At 42.8% G+C, this 20736-nt stretch overlaps 1 protein-coding gene across 8 annotated transcripts in view; it reads left to right on the forward strand.

Annotated features, from left to right (window-relative positions):
- Positions 1-20736, forward strand: part of DLGAP1 (DLG associated protein 1) — a 785192-nt gene that overhangs the window by 474917 nt on the left and 289539 nt on the right. For 4 of the 8 annotated variants that reach the window (XM_006071833.4, XM_044934621.2, XM_044934623.2 and 1 more), the window contains one exon: positions 8216-9244. In XM_006071833.4, coding sequence (XP_006071895.1) covers positions 8288-9244 — 957 coding nt within the window. In that variant the 5' untranslated portion in view covers positions 8216-8287. Of the gene's footprint in view, positions 1-8215; positions 9245-13101; positions 13346-13424; positions 13817-20736 lie in introns of those variants that run through there. The other 4 variants (XM_006071838.3, XM_044934625.1, XM_006071839.4 and 1 more) reach the window with 3 other exon arrangements.

Below are 20736 nucleotides of genomic sequence, written 5' to 3' on the forward strand. Positions count from 1 at the left end.
TGGTAAGAAAAGCAACAGCAATTAAAGAAAAGAATTTCTGAGAGGAAACTTTTGATTCCAGTAGATAGAGAGATACCCACTCCAGTGTTCTTGCCTGGAGAATCCCAGGGACGGGGGAGCCTGATGGTCTGCCATCTGTGGGGTCGCACAGAGTCGGACACAACTGAAGTGACTTAGCAGCAGCAGCAGATAGATACATAGGTGATAGTCTAGCTGTGAAGCCAGTTGTCCAGAATGTGCCAGAACACGTTCACAGGACTATTCAGCTGGTCATGAGAGCTGTAGACAAAAGCAACTCCATTTTCATCAGAGGCTATTTCCATTGCTTCTTTTCAAGTTGCATTGTGTCTGTATCAATCATCATAGTTTTGTATATTTCCATTTTCCATCATGGTTTTATTTTCCATTAAACGGATTCACTCTATCATCATTTCTACTTCTCCTAGATAAGTCAAATGGCATGCATATTTTTGTCAGCTTTTTTTTTTGAATGGACAAAAAAGTGGTGGTTTGTGTTATTCTCTGTGAAGATTATCTGTTTTACCTCCATAATGTAGGGTGGCCCCTGCCCACAACACCTCCTGAAGAGCTGTTGGCCACTGCTGGTCAAGGTGACCACATTCTCTTAGCGACTCCCAGGGAAATCCATCTGCAGGCTTAGCTGAGATAATCACACCCTCTTCTGTGTGCATGCATGCTCAGTCACGTCCAACTCTTTGCGGCCCTGTGGACTGTAGCCCTCCAGGCTCCTTTGTCCATGGGATTTCCCAGGCAAGAATACTGGAATGGGTTGCCATCTCCTCCTCCAGGGGATCGTCCCAATCCAGGGATTGAACCCGTGTCTCCTGCATTGCGGGCGGATTCTTTACCACTGAACCACTTGGGAAGCATACACCCTCTTCTAGAATGATCCAAATAAGGGTAATCCCATGGGGAGCACATGTCCAAAGTCACACAGAGTCAGGACAGTTACCTTCCTACTTGGGTTGATGCAGAATAATGTTAGGACTTTTTATAATGTCCTGCTTCAATCATCTCCACATAAAAGTCCTCTAAGTCCTGTGGCATTTTCCCAACTAGCAGTAAGTCTAAGACAAATATTAATGACGACTTACTAACCATTTCTCAAGGAACACTACCCTCCACCTTTTTATTCTCAAAAACCATCATGAAGCCACTTCTAAAAGCTTTGTGTGAAAGACAAAGGCAATTTTAGCTGTGTTACCTACTGTGACCAAATTGGAGGAGATCTGGGTTGTTGTTTTGTTTTTTATATAATACCATATCTTTTGAAAGGGAAATGTTTCAAAGGCATTTCTTTGTAGGAGCAGACTGATGGAAGGAGGTATTCACAAACAAAATCAAGCTACAGATGATTAGGATAGCAATTAAGTTCATGAAAAGCCAAAATACATTCTGCGTATATAAACGGCTTAGCATTGTGCTTTGAGTAAAAGAACTGGTGTATTTCAGCCTGTGCTTATTCAAAGGTGCTCTAATGGCATTTGCACGATTTTAAGTACATAGTACATGAAAGTCTGTGAGTGGGGAAGCCTGAAAAAATGAAAGAAAATGGTATTCAGTTATCTTTTGCAGCTACAAATTCAGAAGGTCAGAAAATATCCCCAAAGTGGGCCTTTGGGCAAAATTAATTCATGTGAGTTTTCTATTTACTTTTACCCTAAAATGGCATGGCTTCATATGTTAGTAGCATATTAATGAGAATCCGTCACTTATTTTTTTTAAATATTTAAAATTATAAGCCTGCTAACATTCATATTGGAGAAGGCAGTGGCACCCCAGTCCAGTACTCTTGCCTGGAAGATCCCATGGACGGAGGAGCCTGGTAGGCTGCAGTCCCTGGGGCCGCTAAGAATCAGACATGACTGAGTGACTTTACTTTCACTTTTCACTTTCATGCATTGGAGAAGGAAATGGCAACCCACTCCAGTGTTCTTGCCTGGAGAATCCCAGGGACGGGGCAGCCTGGTGGGCTGCCGTCTATGGGGTCACACAGAGTCGGACATGACTGAGGTGACTTAGCAGCAAACATTCATATTGCTCTTCATTCTCAATCTCTATAGAATTGGGATTTTTAGTAGAGGAAAAAATTACTAATAAAAAGTCTGCATCCATGTTGCATAGAATTTTGTTCTGCCTAGAAGAAGCGCTCTGTGTGTTTAGACTGTAGTGGAAACACACGAGTGGGCAGAGGGGCAGAAGTGGGAGGCACCCCTCCACCACCCAGGACATTCTTACTCTTTGGAGGGTTACTCTTTATCCCCTTTTAGTCTTCTCTCATGAACTTCCCAAGAAAGAAAGAATTGCTGCTCTCAGATTTTCTTGCTTCTTCTGATCCCTAAATCTATTCCCTAACTCTCATGCTCAATTGCTCAGTCGTGTCCAACTCTTTCTGACCCCATGGACTGTAGCCTGCCAGGTTCCTATGTCCATGGGATTTTTCAGGCAAGAATACCAGAGTGGGTTGCCATTTGCTCCTTTAGGGGATCTTCCCAACCCAGGGATCGAACCTGTGTCTCTTGTGTCTCCTGCATTGGCAGGTGGATACTTCACCACCGAGCCATCTGAGAAGCATTCTCTCACTACAGCCAGAGAAATCTCTGTATACGTGCAGCTGTTTCACTGCCTGGTTTAAATTGCGCTCATGGGTGACCACCACCAGCAGAGTCAAGTCCTTCATATTATAGCAGAGCTGACAAAAATTCTCCAGGAGTCAGCCCTAACCACCCTTGTCACTTAGGACTTGGTTCAGATGCAAGGGTCAGAAAACACATCACAGTGGTATAGACAAAGATCCAGGTCCATTCCTTCCCCCATAAACAAGATGCAGGGGTACACGTCCAGGCTGACAGACACTCTGTTCTGGCTGGGCCCATTGTCTTGGGCTGCTCCCATCCTCAGACTTCCACCTCATGGACCAAGATCACTCCTTAGCCAAGCCTGAAGTCTGAATTCCAGCCAAGGAAGGGGATAAAGAAGGTATGTCCTTCACTTAAGAGTCATTTTCCAGAAACTGCACCTGCCATTTTCAATTATACTCCATTAGCCAGAATTAGTCACCTGTGTGCATCTAGAGAGACTGGGAAGCAAGTCACTAGTCCAGGACAGGTTTTACTCTCAGTAAGAGAATTCCTTCTTTCTCTTCCATTGACTGTTATAACCTGGCATGGGCAGGTCACCGGTAAAATGGGGAGAGGCAAAAAAGTGACTTGACCCTGAGATAATTCAGGGTTTTGTCTTCCCAGCATCTCCCCAAATTAGAACACAGTGCTCCCCCCTTCCTGGGCACGTCCCCCACGCTGTCCTTTCTAAGGCAAGTTGTGATTGCCCAGCTGTCAGTCCTCATTGAAAGACAGTAGACACCCTTCGGGTGGATCCTCTCTCTGTATGTAAAGAAAAACCAAGCATAGCAGCTCTAAATAAAGACATGCACAGAAATCAAAGTAAGAACTTGCCAGCTTTGTGAGACTGTTTTCCATCCAGTCAGCATCTTCTAACATGTGGTTGGTTTGTTTTTTCCTTGGTGCTAATAAATTACCTGCCTTGAGAATTTCCTTTACCTGTGCTGGATCGTTCCTGCTTTAGTCATCATCTGGACAGCAATGCTTTTGCCCCAGGTGTGGGAGAAGCATTGTTTCTCACACCCAGAGCTCATCTTACAGTAGCCAATTCAGTCAACACATTTTCCAAGCCAGCGATGAGGGCCTGTCGTCTGATGGTAAAATCGTACTTAGGAGGACAACAAAATATCATTTTGAAGTCATAGTGAACAAGGCAAAAATGAGGGATGATCACCGTCGTCATAGAAACCCTTACAGAGGCGCATTGACTCACATTCTCCATCCTGGCTCAGAGAGGAAGGCACGAAAGACAATTTCCCTTTCTATTTTCAGCAATCTTTTACGGCCCCTTAAAACTTAATTCCGGGGCTAGTTTTTCCAAGAATACAGAGGGTAATGAGCATTGTTATTTATCTTTTTTCATGACTAGGTCACATCTCTCTCAGCATTAGTGATTTGCTGGTTGCATTTGGTCATCTGCAGCAGCAAACACTGAGCCCTGCATGGGAAGGATGCTTGGTTAATTCTTCCCGGGGATGGTGTTAGTCACACATGGGCTGGAGCAAGTGAAGTCCAGGTTGCCACTTACGAATATGAATTACGATAGAGAAATAAAGTGGCAGAAAGAAGTAGGCTTGGAATAGAATTCATGAGTAAGAAAAGAAGAAGACAAAGAATGAGGGGTGAAAGAGCAGGACCCCCATGGTAGGTATCACAACCATTATTTAGCCATTGAGGATTTAGATCATCTTCCTCACTCATCGAGAAGTCACTGAATGTGTTGCTGTAATTTATAATCACTAATTAATCGATTTTCCTTTTTAAAAGACAAGAGACTAAAAGAGACTGTAAGATTTTTCCCTTAGAAAGGTTAGGGCATTAAGTCATTTATCTGGTCTTAACCAGAAAGATAGATGGAGCATTTAGAAATGTTTATGATCATTTATTATCATATTTCATATATCACAGAGGAAAAGGATCAAGATCTCAATATCTTTTTACAGACATTAAGAAGAATGAAAGTTAACTTATTTTCCTTGATTCAATGTATTACTCTTTATGAAAATATAAGTGCTTGTCACTAGGCTGAAAATAGCCCACTTAAATTTTAGTAAAAAATCACACTGTGCATGTTTAACTTACCAAAATAATCATCAGTTACGTCATTGAACAAATTCATCATTAATGGCCTTAAAAAGGCTCTTTGTTGGCTCTGTGTGTCCTCAGGCAACATCATCTCACGTGAAATGCCATTCACAAATTAAAGATAATTACATAAATATTGAACACATGATTTCAAATAATCTCCATTTTGGAGTGAATATGTATAATTCATGTTTTTGGCTCTTGCCAGATTCACATTTTATTTAGCAAAAAATATCCACCCAAGACCCAGCTGCTTCAGAAGGAAAGATTGAAGCATTATTTCATATTATTTCATATATTGAGTTATATTATGTGGAATCATAAGATTTATTATGTGACCATAACCCAACCGGCTTCCTATTTTTGTCTTTTATTTTTAAGTCTATATTTAAAAGACAAAAATGTCCTCGATGAGACCTGTTTTATATAGAGAAACTTCCTCATGAAGTGGATTTTTCAACCTAAATTAGTTTGTGCCACAGTTTTGCTAAAAATGTGTATTTAATCTTCTGTATCCCTCCCTGCCACAGCCTATTCTTGGGATCATAACTTTGTACAAAGTAGTCCTGAGGTATTTTATGTTAAAATTTCCTTTATATTAGCTCCTCAGTGGGCAAGTTTTGATTTACAGGCTCTTCCTGAACCAGTCTTTCTTTCCCTCTTTGTCTCTTCAGGTGTCATTTGCTTTCTCTTCTTTAAACAGATTGTCTTCTGTGTAGACATTCTGTAGTCAGCAGACCAGGTAAACTCCCAGATTTTAACCTCAAAGCAGGGAGAACTTTAAGAGTGAGATATTCATTGATGGGACATGGAGAGGCAGAAGTTGAAGGCAAACAAGCAAGCAGCATAAGAAACACTCACCCACATGCCTCCTGCCTCACCTGGAAAACCACTGGACTCTAAAATGCCCATAAGATGGTGCCTTCCTTCCTTCCTTGGCCGCTTCCTTTTCAAACAAATAGATGTAACTTGCACCCTGGGAAATTTTTCACTAATGCATTATTTCATTAACTAAATACTTTACTGAGTTCCCACCAGCAGCCAAGCACTCTGCTGGCCACTGAATGCATAAAACATAACCTCTACCCTCAAGAAGCTCCTGATTTGATAGACTGAGCAATTTCAAAAGACTCCAGTGATTAAAACCTCTCATCAACTTCATTCAATTAATCCAGAAACAGAGAGACTAGGAGGAGAAAAGGAGCTTCATAAAGCACGGTTAGAGAGTTTCAACAGCTGGGTTCCCACATACAGCATATCCCACGGAACTGACAAGTCCTGATCCCTCAAGACTCCATGTTTTTCTTCATTAGGCTATACATGGGTGTTCTGTTTTGCTTTACAGGATTTTTTTTTTTCACAATTAAACCAATTATCTCTCCCTGTCTATCTAAAATTACATTTGTGATTTTTTTGGAAAGTCACATTGGCCTTTCTGGACAACTCTCCATATGATAATTTTTGTATTGTAGAAAGCTTTATTAAAAACAAACAAACAAACAAGACTGTCAGGAGGAACGCATTCAGCTACTGATGAACTCACTCTGCTGCTGCTGCTAAGTCGATTCAGTCGTGTTCGACTATGTGCGACTCCATAGACGGCAGCCCACTAGGCTCCTCTGTCCCTGGGATTCACTCTACTAGAGTCCAAAGGAAGCACTCTGCCCAGAAGAACAGCAGCTTCTGGTCTTGAAGGAAGGGGAAGGCTTGGGATGACTGCGTTTCACTCAGCTGCATCTGTAGGAGTTATTTCTCTCCCAGGCACACCCAACCCTTGGGTTCAGGCCCTTCATGTTTCCTCAGGAATGTTTCAAGAGTCTTTCCTTTTGTCCATCTTGCCATAGCTTGTAAATATTTACCATAAACTCTTAAACCAGCAAAAGGAGATGTCCTGATAGTCAAATGAGCTGATTCAAGCTTATTTGTTCTTCATCTGCTCTCAGTTTGTAGACAAGAAACTCTTAATTCTCTGATGACAGAAATACATGGGCAGGTTTTCTCTACAGCTCTGATGTCTTTGCCCTACCATTAGTTTTTCTAACTCTAATTACCATGGGAAAGCGGGGATTGTTTGCTGTTATTGTCACCATGGCATTCTAACGGGAAAGTATATGAAAGAAGATAACAGAAATATATCCTAAAGTTGGCACCCCACTCTAGTACTCTTGCCTGGAAAATCCCATGGATGGAGGAGCCTGGTAGGCTGCAGTCCATGGGGTCGCTAAGAGTCGGACACGACTGAGCGACTTCACTTTCACTTTTCACTTTCATGCACTGGAGAAGGAAATGGCAACCCACTCCAGTGTTCTTGCCTGGAGAATCCCAGGGACAGGGGAGCCTGGTGGGCTGCCGTCTCTGGGGTCGCACAGAGTCGGACACGACTGAAGTGACTTGCAGCAGCAGCCTCTTTTACTTACGTTTTCCACTCACATATATTGAGAGCTTGTGTGTCTATATGGCCCAAGTGGTATGAGGTGAAGTGAAAGTAAAAGTGTTAGTTGCTTAGCTGTGTGAGACACCGTGGACTGGAGCCCAAACAGGCTCCGCTAGCCATGGAATTCTCCAGGCAAGAATACTGGAGTGGGCAGCCATTCCCTTCTCCAGGGGATCTTCCCAACCCAGGGGTTGAACCCGGGTCTCCTTCTTTACAGGTGGATTCTTTACCACTGAGCCACCAGGGAAGCCCCTGGTATGAGGTAGGGAGATGTACAGGTGACTGAGAAGTAAACTAACCTCAGGGAGCTTGAGCTAGTGGGGAAAACATGGGACAAAGCATTCCAGAGGAGCTGGAGAGTATGCAGCACATGCTCTGCAAGCACAGAACTAATTCTCTCTGTAAGGGGGACCAGCAAAAGCCTCCCAGAGAAACAGCCCTTGTGGTCTGCTGGCCTGATGACTAACATACAGTTAAGAATAAAAACAGAGCAGCAGGGGAGATATACAGTTATTAGAACCCTGGAGAGAGGGGGAGTTTTTCTCCTAAATCATTTAAAAATAATTTAACATTTTTATAGTTTCTTTTCTGGGTTAACTAGCTTTCACCCTGTCTCTCCTATGTGACTGGGCAGAGCAGTTGGAGGAGCGGGGGCGGGGGGGGGGGTGTCTTTGCCAAGGTATAGAGGTAATAGGGCTTTTCCATCAATGCATTAAAGCTCCTTTTAGGGAGAGTCAATGAGGCTCAGGTGGTAAAGAATCTGCCTGCAATGCAGGAGACACAGGTTCAATCCTTGGGGCAGGAAGATTCCATGGAAGAGGAAATGGCAACCCACTCCAGTATTCTTGCCCCGGAAATCCTATGAACAGAGGAGCCTGGCAGGCTACCGTCCACAGTGTTGCAAAGAATCCAACACGACTGAGGGACTACACTCTGACTTTTCATGAGTTCTTCTGCCAGAAAACCAACTCAGTAGCAGATGCACGAGGAAAGAGCACTATCTATTTACCAGGGGAAAAGTTAACCACTGTCCCCCTCTCCTTCATTCCCCCAGGTCCTTGCGGGAGACGGGTCTGGAACCACACCCCCGGGTGTCCATGACCCCCGTGACTTTGCCCCGTCAGCGATGAAAGGGTTATCGGGCAGCCGCAGCCATCACCACGGAGTCACCTGCGATTCAGGCTGTGACTCGCTGTCGCACCACGCAGACCGCAAGCCATACCTGCTGAGCCCGGTGGAGCACCATCCAGCCGACCACCCCTACTACACTCAGCGGACCTCCTTCCAGGCCGAGTGTGTGGGCCCCTTCAGCGACCCGCTGGCCAGCAGCACCTTCCCGCGGCGGCACTACACCTCGCAGCAGGAGCTGAAGGACGAGTGTGCCCTGGTGCCCCGCACCCTGGCCACCAAGGCCAACCGCATCCCCGCCAACCTCCTGGACCAGTTTGAGAGGCAGCTACCTCTCAGCCGGGATGGCTACCACACTTTGCAGTACAAGCGCACGGCCGTGGAGCACCGCAGCGACAGCCCCGGCCGCATCCGCCACCTGGTCCACTCGGTCCAGAAGCTCTTCACCAAATCGCACTCCCTGGAGGGACCGTCCAAGGGCAGTGTCAACGGAGGCAAGGCCAGCCCGGACGAGACACAGACCGTGAGGTACGGCAAGCGCAGCAAAAGCAAGGAGCGGCGCCCGGAGCCTAAGCCGCGCAACAACACATCCCCTGGCTGGTGGAGTTCTGACGACAACCTCGACGGCGACATGTGTATCTACCACTCCCCCTCGGGTGTGATGACCATGGGCAGGTGCCCCGACCGCTCAGCCTCTCAGTACTTTATGGAGGCCTACAACACCATCAGCGAGCAGGCGGTGAAGGCCTCCCGGAGTAACAACGACGTCAAGTGCTCCACCTGCGCCAACCTGCCCGTCACCCTAGATGCACCGCTGCTCAAGAAGAGTGCCTGGTCCTCCACGCTGACCGTGAGTCGAGCCCGAGAGGTTTACCAGAAAGCCTCGGTCAACATGGACCAGGCCATGGTGAAGTCAGAGTCGTGTCAACAAGAACGTTCCTGCCAGTACCTTCAGGTACCATTTATATGGAGGGATGGGTGCTTAGAAATTGTACCAGCTGATTGCATGGTATTTTCTCCTGGGGCCTAGTCTTGGCTCTACTATGAATTCTCTGTGTGAACCTGAGCAAATTATTTAGCATTTTGGGGGCTGAGGGTTCCTATCAGGAAACAGGCCTGCTAGCAACCTCATCCAGTTATCTTGAGATACTGGATATAAAAGTGCTTTGAAAAGCACACCTACAAAAAGGCAAGGAGTTATTAATGTTTTGTGTTCCTCTTTTGTCTGAGGGATTGTAGGACAAGGAGGGGAGAAAAGGGTAGTGTACACAGAATTGTAAAATAAAGCCACCTTTTTTACAAAAGTCAACAATGATCTTTGGAATTCTGGAAAGAGTTTAATTAGTTCTATTCAGGGCTTTTTGTTATTATTATTTAAGATTCTGCCCCAAGCTGTTAGTTTGGAAAAATTGATCAACATCTTCACCATTGCAATTTTCACACCACAACGAAGCTAATCACACCCCCACCCAAGTCCTCATCCCCCAGAGCACAGGGAGTTGGGGTGATGCCCTGCACCCTGAGGAGGTGGAGATGGAGCCAGTTTGGGGACCTGACAAGTACAGCTGCAGGGACTCAGGACAACAGAGAAGAGGAGGGAAAGAAGGGGAAGCATCTGCGCAATAAAATACAATTAGTGTCAGTATGTAAATCCCACACACGCAGGCCCAAGGCCGCTCCTCCCCTCTGCAGACTCCTGTTTTTCCTATGCCCTCCAATCCACTGAAACCAGATTTCACCTGGATAAAAATATCAGGGGAAGAGTCCCTTTCTTCCCTACTGCCTCCCTTTAGATTCGTCATTTTTACTGAGACACAACGTTTCATAAGAGGGATCCTCACATTTTTCCTTTTCAAAGTGTAGGTTTTCTCTTCCTAGCCCTCCCTTCCTAGCCTTGTCTGTTTTAAAAAAGGTTTTACTGGAATATAAAATCATGACATAATCATTTCCCACTCTTAAGAATAAATGCAAGGAAAAGTCTTCCACCAAGACATTCATCTTTTTGGCTCTCTTTGGATCTCTTCTGACAAAGCTGACTCCCTTGGGAATGCTGCTACCAAGTTCTGAAAATATTCCAGACTGGCAGTCACTGGGTAGGGACAGTGCCAGACCCATCCCCAGACTTCAGAAGAGGCCACCATTGTGTGGATAGTTTTCACAAACAACACAATATTTCCTACTGAAGGTGGCATCATTTAATTTACTATAAGGTTGTCCTCAGTTGCTCAGTCGTGCCAACTCTCTGGACCCCATGGACTGGAGCCCACCAGGCTCCTCTCTCCATGGCACTTTCCAGGCAAGGATACTGGAATGAGTTGCCATTTCCTACTCCAGGGATCTTCCCAACCCAAGGAGCAAACTCATGTTTGGCAGGCATATTCTTTACCACTGCACCACCTGGGAAGCCCTAAAAGGTTGTTACACGTGTTAATTAAGTTATCAAGAATCACTAACAGAAGTTTAAAGCTAAAGGGATCATCTAACCAAACCTCTTCATTTAGAATATAAAAAGCTAGACTCAAAGAAAGGTAAAGGCCTTATAAGTCACACTGTTAATATATGGCAGAGGTAAGACCAGAACTCAAGACTCTTAGTTCATAGAAAAGACCATTATAAATATTACAACTGGAAAGCCTTAGAAATTCTTTAACCACATAAATCTCTTCCACTACTGAGAATAAAATATTTTGATAAGGTATCTGTCTTGAAAAAGGATGTGTAATGAGACAGAAAACCTAGAAGAGGATACATTTTTGTCTATGAAGGTTCTGTGACTAATGGCAAAAACAAAATAAATTTAATTTAAAAAACTGAACCATAATCAGTAGTGATAAGATCAGATAAGAAATATCAAATTAAAGCATTTCCCTGGTGGCTCAGCAGAAAGAATTCACCTGCCAATGCAGATGTGGGTTCAATCCCTGGGTCAGTAAGATCCCTTGGAGAAGGAAATGGCAACCCGTTCCAGTATTCTTGCTTGGGAAATCCCATGGACATTGGAGCCTGGTGGGCTACAGTCTGTGGGGTCACAAAGAAGTGGACATGACTGAGCCAGCACAGCATTCTGCACAAGACTTTCAAACTGAAAAAAAAATTTTATATATCAGTGTGGGGACATAGTAAATGCAGTGTACTCTCCCCAACCAGTATGCTGAGATGAGTTCCTCTAAAGAAAAGGAAGAAGCTGGACATTCACATGGGGGAGGAGGAAATGGGACACTCCTAAGAACTGGAATCCTCTCTAGCTCTCTTCTTGCTTTACAGGGAAAGGAGAATCTATGTCCTGCAGAAGCTCCTCTTAGGAAGATAGATTTAGCCAGCACCTGTCAGCTCCCATAGAATAATTTCACTTGTAAACTCATTCTTAGAAGCAAATTTGGGAACATAGAGGGGTTTGTTTCCTAGTCGTATTGCTTTGTGAAAAAGGGAAAGTGCTAGTTGCTCAGTCATGTCTGACTCTTTGAGACCCCACGGACTGTAGCCCACCAGGCTCCTCTGTCCATGGGATTCTTCATACAAGAATACTGGAGTGAGTTGCCATTTCCTTCTGCAGGGGATCTTCCCAACCCAGGGATTGAACACCATCCTCCTGCATTGCAGGCAGATTCTCTGAGCCACCAGGAAAGCCCCAATTACAAACTAATATTGAAACTGGATGTTCAGATGTGTTCGATTTCAGTGTCAGAAAGTTTAGTGGACAAAGCATTGAACTTTAAATAAGAGGGTTTATGTTTTAGTCCCTATTGGCCACTAACTAGTTGGTGATCACTAACTAGTGATACAGCTGAGAACCATCATTTCAGCTCTCCAAAGTCTCTTTCTTCTACTATAAAGTGAGGCACTTGGTTGAGAAGGCCTGGGATCTCAGTCCACATCTTCAGACACCTCAGTTACAAATGCAAAGCACTAATGAGAGCTGTTTTCAAAAGCTGTAAAGGCCTGGAGCTACCATTTATTAAATGCATGAAGTAGATGCTTTTCCAATGATATCTAATTTGCTCTTTGAAACTCTATGAAGTATTTTACAGTTAAAGGAACTGCGATTTAGTAAATTAGATTAAGTCACTTGCCCAAGGACACACAGCTAGTACATGGCAACATGGAGGGTCTAACCAGATTCATCTACCTTCAAACCTGGATTTCCCCATTAATCGTGGCTGATTCCTGCCCAGACCAAATATAACACAGAGGGAAGAAGCAGCATATACCCTCTGCGTGTTATGTACCAGAAATCATAGAGTATCCATTTAGTACCCAAAACACCTTTATAAAATTAGTATTAATATTACTATTTACTCCAGTTTTATGGATGACAAACCTGAGGCACAAAAGATGAAATCCTGTCTTCAGGAACTCATGGGTAGTAATTGAGACAGCTAAGACTTGAGTGCAGATCAGTCTGAGTCTATAAAGTGCTTCAGAAATAGAAACAAATGCATTTTTCTCATTTTAATATTTGTTCTATTCTGCAGCAAAGGTATGCATTCACCTGCCCTCCTCTGTTTGTACATGGTTAAGAATGCGTGTCCGTGAAATGTGACCCATCTCAGATGAATGGCTGAAATGTTCCTAATTTGATTCCAGACTGAACACAGGTTAATATTCACCAATAATAGAATTCTAAATACTAAAAAGTTCTCTCTATATTGAATTATCACTTAGAAATTATTTAACTTCGGTCATTGCCATGATTATATAGAAAATGAGAGGTCTGTAGGTGTCTAGCCTCCGTCTGACACTGATTTAGAAAGAAAATACTGTAGCTTGAAATTATTGTAAGTTCCAGTTAATATAGTCAGTTGCTTAGATGTGCTGCCTCACAAGCTGTCTGTGGTTGATTTAAAAAAGACTCCCTTTTTTCCCCCAATATTGTTATTTTTAAATGTCAAGAATCAGATGTCTGCTGTTTAGAACTATTGTACGGCTGCCAGTGACTGTCTGTATCAGAATTTGGAGCAGGGACATGGATCTGAAGACATTAAAACTGTTTAATTCCCAGTTGAGATGTGGTTGGCTTTTGTACATTTGGAATAGAGCATTTATGGCACATCTCAGGGTAAGTGCTAATCGTTAAGGAAGGGGGTCAGAGGAGTAGAGGGAGTTTTGGTTGTTGATTTGTTTTTGCTTTAAGAAAACAGAATTCTTGATTCTGTAAATGCCTCTTTATGTAAAACGTTGCATGTTGAATGACTGGCATAATAAGCTATTCAGGAGAGCAAGATTTTAGATTTCCAACTGTTAGCCTAAAAAAAAAAAAAAAAAAAAAAAAAAAACCCTTCAAATTGTGTATTTTTGCATTCATCCAGCAGCAGAAACAGGAAAAAGGAAACAAAACGCTCTCCGGTAAAAGTAGAGAGAGAGAGACACAGGGGGAGAGAGAGAGAGGGAGAGAACGCACACGAGACAGACAAGAAAGCCAGCACGCTCAGAGATGAAATTTTAGGAGAACAAAATGATCGACCTTTTTAAGGCTGAGTGGGTTTCTTCAGTTTGTGTGCAAGTTTCAAGAAATGGAAGGACTGACCAGGTTTGAGTACAACTCTTTTATTACTATGTATTTGGTGATAAGTGTGTTGTTGGTTTAAGTGGTTCTTTTCTTTTGGTGGTGGTGGTGGTGAGTAGTTTTTGTTGTTATTTTATTTGTTCTCTAAACAATAGCTAGTCCAACTGAAAGGGCTAAGTACGGATGTGTGTACAGATGGTAAGAAAGCAGGTAGAGACATCAGATACCCACACATCTGTGTCTCCAGGAGGCTTCATAAAATCTTTAATTGACAGATGATCGCAGGTGCTAGGTGCCATGAGAGGATGTTGTGTGTCTAGTGGTTGAAATGTGATCTGTGGTTTTCTTTGACAAGAATGGTGAATGCTTAACTGTTCCTTTGCAAAATTAAAATTTCTGGATGGTTGGGGGTTTTGTGGATTTTCTTGTGACTTTTTTTCCCTGTTGGTTAAATAAGACTCCACAAAAGATCACTGAAGAGTCATTCATAACAGACATGAACCCAGGACTATTTTTTTCAATGCAGGTACAACTATTTTTCAAAATGCTGTTCAAGATTATGTCAGTCTCTGCCCAGTGGGGTTTTCTGTCCCCTCTGAGGTTTTCCTTCCTCTTGTTTTAGAACAATTTAAATTTTGTGAAGTCAGTTTTTAAAACCTACTTTAGATGAAATGTGTGACTGTGCTGAGCAATTCTACTAGTGACTTTGGTTACTGCAATGTTTCCTTGCTGCCTTAAAAAAAAAATGAACCAGGTAGATGATTTTCTTTATTTTCAATTTAAATTGCCTCAATAATCCAGCAAAAAAGGGGTGGTTCAAAATTCTTGAATGTATTTCCTATTTGGCTTGTACAGTCTTCTCCCTATTTTTCCCTGGTCTTAGTAGACATGTCCCTGTTTCTTGATATAATAGAAAAATGAGGTTACTTCTGCCTGATCTTAACTTTTCACATAGAATCAGTGGTAGTTCTTTCTCTGATTCTCTGTAATTCTCGATGTTGCCCACATCTCAGTATTGGGGGTGGGGGTGTGGACAATTGACAAAACTCTGTGAGAAAGCAGAGGTTCAGAGTGAGTGGTAGGAAAAGAAAGATCGAAAAGAAATAGGAAAGCCGTCTTGAAAGTTGTTAAACTTTCCTATTCTTGGTCTGCAATTTGCATTATTCTAAAGACATTTTCAGCGGCACCAAAAGTCCTTAGTTAGCCACAAAGTTCTTCCCACACAGGCTTTCACATCCCTCAGAATCCAGTCTACTCATGGAAGGTCTAGCATTGGTTAGCAGAGGAAAAGACAACAACTAGCCTGGATCTCTTAATGGCCAGAGGATTTATCTCCTCCTTCTCCTCCTTAGAGCACAGTTTGATCGGTTGCAAATTAAATTCAGGATCCAGGGTAAACATTTACCATTCAGTAAAGAAAGACTCATCCATAATCTCTGGTCCATTTGAGATCATGCCTTTACACAACCTAACACAAACAATGACTTACACATTGTAGAACACATTGGTTTTTTGTTTTTTGTTTTTTGCTTGAGGTGTTATTTTGTTGTGTTGTCATTTAGTTGTGTCTGACTCTTTTGTGACCCCCAGGCTCCTCTTTCCATGGGTTTTTCCCAGGCAAGAATACTGGAGTGGGTTGCCATTTCCTTCTCCAGGGGATTTTCCCATCCTAGGGATTGAACCCAGGTCTCCTGAATTGACAGGAGGATTCTTTACCACTGAGGTACCAGGGAAGCCCCTGAGGTATTACAAGGGCCGCTAAACATATATGCAGTATTGCCAGGCTGGCTTTGACTCAGTGACTAGATTAGGGTTTTTGCCACTTTGGTTTTAGGCTCAAAAAGCAACAACCTCTGTGTTGTAGATTACTGTGCTTATTGATGTGAGCTGAACCGTGGAGAAATTCCAGCTTTATTGTTCTAAACAGTTGAAATCAGAAACTTCATGTGGTTCAAACCAATACCTCTGAACAGTCAGATTTTTTTTTTTTTCCTGTCACTTGCCAGGATAGCTTCATAGAGAAGTAAAACTTGGCCTTTTCAGGTCAAATCAGGTTACTATCACTGTGATGCAATAGAAGTTATATGATCTTACTATGATTATGTTACTCATTTGAAATTTTGAACCTGTAACTTTTCCTGTTGGATAAAAATAACATGCATGTTGGACTTCACATCAAGGGTTCATTTATCTGCTTCTCAAACCATCTTTCCTCCTCCCCCACCTGCAGGCTGTGTTCCTATTAACTGTTATTTGGAACACGTTAGGACATAGGAAAAATCATGTTACTCTATTTTTATAAGTGCATATTAATAAACTCTTAGACCAAAACCATGGTAAGGGAGTGCTTTAATTTTTTTCAGTAAATGATTTATTCTCCTTCAACCCAGTCCAGTTTGCAGCTAAAAGGTAAAGATAAAGAGCTAATTACTGTTTATTGTCTCACAGTGTAAGAGGGTTCCCTTTTCTCCACACTCTCTCCGACATTTATTGTTTGTAGCTTTTTGGTGATGGCCATTCTGACCTGTGTGAGGTGATACTTCATTGTAGCATTTCTCTAATAATTACTGGTGTTGAGCATCTCCCAGCATCACCCATTGGATGGCAGCGCCCAGTCAATGGACATGAGTTTTAGCAAACTCCAGGAGAAACTGAAGGACAGGGAAGCCTGGCATGCTGCAGTCCATGGGGTCACAAAGAGTCAGACATGACTTAGGGACTGAGCAACAACAATGAAAACCTACTGTAGAGCACAGAGAACTCTACTCAGTGCTTTGTGGCGACCTCAATGGGAAGGAAATCCAAAAAAGAGAGGATATAGGTATACACATAGCTGGTTCACTTTGCTGTACATCAGAAACTAACACAACATTGTAAGGCAACTATATATTTTATACTCCAATAAAAGAAAAACAGCAAATTACTTTTAAACAATTAGCAAAGGAAAAGGAGGGATCAGAGTGTAAGGAGACACTCAGCTCACTCCTTCATTGACCATGGCCAATTTCTTATTTATACCGTTTTTTAACACTTTGATTTCTTGGAGAACACATGACCAAGGAAAGACCTCTTCTGATGCTCTGATCTTTTAAATTTAAGAATATATACAACTATATTTTTTAAATTGGGATGTTTTTTACTATTTGTTAGAATTTAGCAAAATGCCCTGCCTTGTTTCCATTTCTAAAATAAAGCGACTTCTAATTACATTCACAAAATGAGTTTTCTAGATAAGCTTTGGAGAAGGCAGTGGCACCCCACTCCACTACTCTTGCCTGGAAAATCCCATGGATGGAGGAGCCTGGTAGGCTGCAGTCCATGGGGTCGCTAAGAGTCGGACATAATGGAGCGACTTCACTTTCACTTTTCACTTTCATGCATTGGAAAAGGAAATGGCAACCCACTCCAGTATTCTTGCCTAGAGAATCCCAGGGACAGGGGAGCCTGGTGGGCTGCCGTCTATGGGGTTGCACAGAGTCGGACACTACAGAAGCAACTTAGCAGCAGCAGCAGATAAGCATATCTTTTCTTTTATGTACCTTAAAGTCACTCTTCTCTGTCCATTGAAGCTTATACTCTTTGTTCTCCCAGAATTTGGAAACTTCTTACAAAATTCAGGCTGGGACTATCACAGAGCCATCCAGGAAGTAGAGCTGTGTGGAGTCTAGGATTACTGTATGTTGTGTGCATGTGTCTAGGTCCATATAGACACATTATATCTGCATAGGCATTCCTGTAGCCATACTAATAAAGCATGCATTCATGCATATGCTTTCTTCCATCTCTGATTCATGACATAAGATCTGTTTCAAGTGTACCATTTCACAAAAGCAGAATGACTTTAAAGTGGGGAAACAAACTTTTCATGCATCCCACTAGAAAACTCCTTACCTCCCTTGTACAAGGAGTATGTTAAATCTCAGACCAGCAGTATAAACAAGTCCGAAGTGTCCTGCTTTCCTGGGATAAGGATGAACACCTTTCATACAGAGAGTCATCCAATAACAATGAAAGGAAATGACTTCTGTTCCTCTCGTGTTTTTTATCCAATGTTAATTACATACTTTCAGGATTGTCTAACTCCTCCCTGATTTTACTCTCCAGGTCTCCAAAATATGAAGGTGTGTAATGAGAGACCCAGGAAGGTTTTATTTATTTATTTTTCAGAAAAATGACAGTTTTACAATAGTATTCCCAAATCTCCTCACTGGAAGGCCTCACTGGTATTCCTTCTCATTCACAAAATCCTCCCTGGAAGGTGGGCATAGCATCTTTCTACCTCCCTATTTCTCACTTAATAATCCCCTTATGGAAGAATTATTTGCCATTACTTAGTCCAACCCACTCCTTCTAAAAGTGGGAAAAATAAACCCTAAGGAGATGCCTTGACTAACACATATTAGTCACCTCATGAGCAGCAGGCTGAGCCTAGCAGACTCACTGCCCTGCTCCTGCCCATTAAGTCTTTCATATCTGTGTAAACCTTTAAGGCGTGTTTCAGAGGCCAGCTTATCCTTTCTTACTCCATCCATTTAAGGCAGTGAGGTCAAGGCACAAAGGGGCAAAACCTAATCTGAAAGTTAGATTTGAAGCATGGCTGTTTCTTTAAAAGTTCACAAGTGATAAAGACAGTTGTTAACTAAATAATTACCTGCAATCTGTAACTCTGTGGTTACACATGGCAGGGTAGGATTTTTAATGTCTAAATAAAAGAAATGGGTATTTTTCTTCCTGTTATCCCTGTCCATCTTTCCTGCATCCCGATGGTTTTATTAGGAGGAAATCCTGTACCAACAGAGGACAAAGGGAATAACATTACACTCAGAGCCCTGGGACTGGGTTGTAAGGGCAACACACTTCTCTCTGGCATCTCCCATTGTCTTGGCGGCCAGTCCTCTTACCTCTCACCTCACTTTCCTAGAATAAAGATCATACGCATAGCTGAAACTGTATTTTCCAAAGTAATGTGTGTGTGTGTGTGTGTAATATGTGACACATAGTAGAGAATATATTGGACAATGGGGCCAAGTATATTAAATCAGAGTAACTCTAGAAAATGTGAAAGAAATAATGCATAGGAGACATCAAAGGCTCCAGGTTGATCTCTTGGTCATTGCTTTTGATGGTCAAAAGTGAGCCAATGTAAAGAAGATCTAGCTCTGAAGTTGGAAGTGCTGTGCGGAGCATTATCTAGTGGCATCCGTATAAGTAAACGGTAGCACAACAATGCCACATTGCCCTGCACATGCAGAGTCATATACATGTGTGGCCACTTATTCTGTCATTGAATATTTAGGCAACTGATCCTTAAGTTTGTGTGCACAAGTATCACCTTGAGGATGTCTATAAAATGAGGATTTGTGGCATCAATCCAAGAGCTTCTGATTCTGTTACTCTGGGAAGAATCCAGGGCAGAGGTCCATCTAAGAACCACCCTTCTACCCATACTCTAGAACTAGCAGACTAGATTCATCTTTGTACGTACTGAAGGGGGCAGTAGAGTCTAACAAATGAAAACATTGACTTGAATGTTGCCACGGACTTCCCACAGGACTCTGGGCTCCCTCTACTTAGTACCTCCATTTTTAGGTCTGCAAAATGGGCATAATGATGACTTTTGTGTTTGCTGAGGTCGTAGAAAAATATTTAAATTTGTGGAAAAAGTAAAAAATACAGTGTGAAACGTTTTGAGTTTTCATATCCTCAGCTGTTAACGTCCTTTGTTGCTTCTTCACCTGCTTCATGAACCACTTTTTCTTTTACATATTGCTTGACTGAACTTTCATTAAACCAAGGTTAGCATGAACATATCTGATTCTGTGGGAAAGAAAAGCAGTTTCCCAAAGTCAGATGACAAGTCCATCACTGGGTAGATTTAAGGCTTCCTGCCCCAAATGCCAGCTAAACACATAAAGCTTTTGTTTGCAGGTGAAAAGATCGCAAAGGGTACATCTTTTGACAGCTCAGCTTCTGTCAGTCAGGTTTCCCCGTGGCTCCATGTTTGCTGATAGAACACAATTTTTCTGTTGCTCTATCTCCTCAAGCTTTCGTGTATGTTTAAACAAAACCTACTTTTGTTTTCAGATCTTAAGTCTGTCTCACCTAACCCTGCGGTCTCACTACAGGCAGCTTTGGTTAGTCCACAGGGCAAGTTTACTTAACAGCAACAAAGGATGAGATAGTTGGATGACATCACCAAGTCAATGGACATGAGTTTGAGCAAACTCTGGGAGACAGTGCAGGACGGGAAGCTTGGCGTGCTACAGTCCAGAGTTGTACATTACTTAACAACAACAGCTCTGGGGCTTGTCTGAAGGGGACTTCATCCACTCACCTCCTTTCTTGGTTCTCTGATGAGTGTTTCTACCAGAGCAGCTTCGATGAGTGGAGTTCTTCCACTATTGCTGGCAGATGACAACAGGTCCTTGTCCATCACTGTTTGGACTCATGTCCGAAATCCCTGATCACTCCCCTCCATTCTCAGAAGCCAGCTCCATCACAGGCCACCTGCTGGCCCCATTAAAGTCCCTTAAAAGATCCCAAGGACTTGTAATCCTTAGATAATTCATCTTTTTTTTCCCCCTTCTCCCCCTCTCCTAACTAATACAAGTTCAGCTAGCTTTTCGGTAACTCAGGGGGTGTCAGTGCAAGTAACTGTCATTTGTTTGCAAATGAACTTGAGCTTTCTGAAAATTCTTCTCCCCATCACACTCCTCCAGGCTTCTCGGTGATTTGAGATCGTTTCCTGTGCTCCCACCTCTTGGAAGTATTTCATGGCACGCCGAGCAGACACTTTTAGTCAAAAATGCCTATAAATAGCTGATTTTCCCGCTTGCTGCCGTCTCTCTAAGGCTTTCACAAAGGAGGTGAAACAAATCCACCAGAAACAAGAACTCTCTGTGAGGGCTGCACAGTGACGTTTATGAAAAACCCGATCCGTAGGC

This window comes from Bubalus bubalis, chromosome 22 (assembly GCF_019923935.1).
Source record: "Bubalus bubalis isolate 160015118507 breed Murrah chromosome 22, NDDB_SH_1, whole genome shotgun sequence".
Classification (NCBI taxonomy): Eukaryota; Metazoa; Chordata; class Mammalia; order Artiodactyla; family Bovidae; genus Bubalus; species Bubalus bubalis.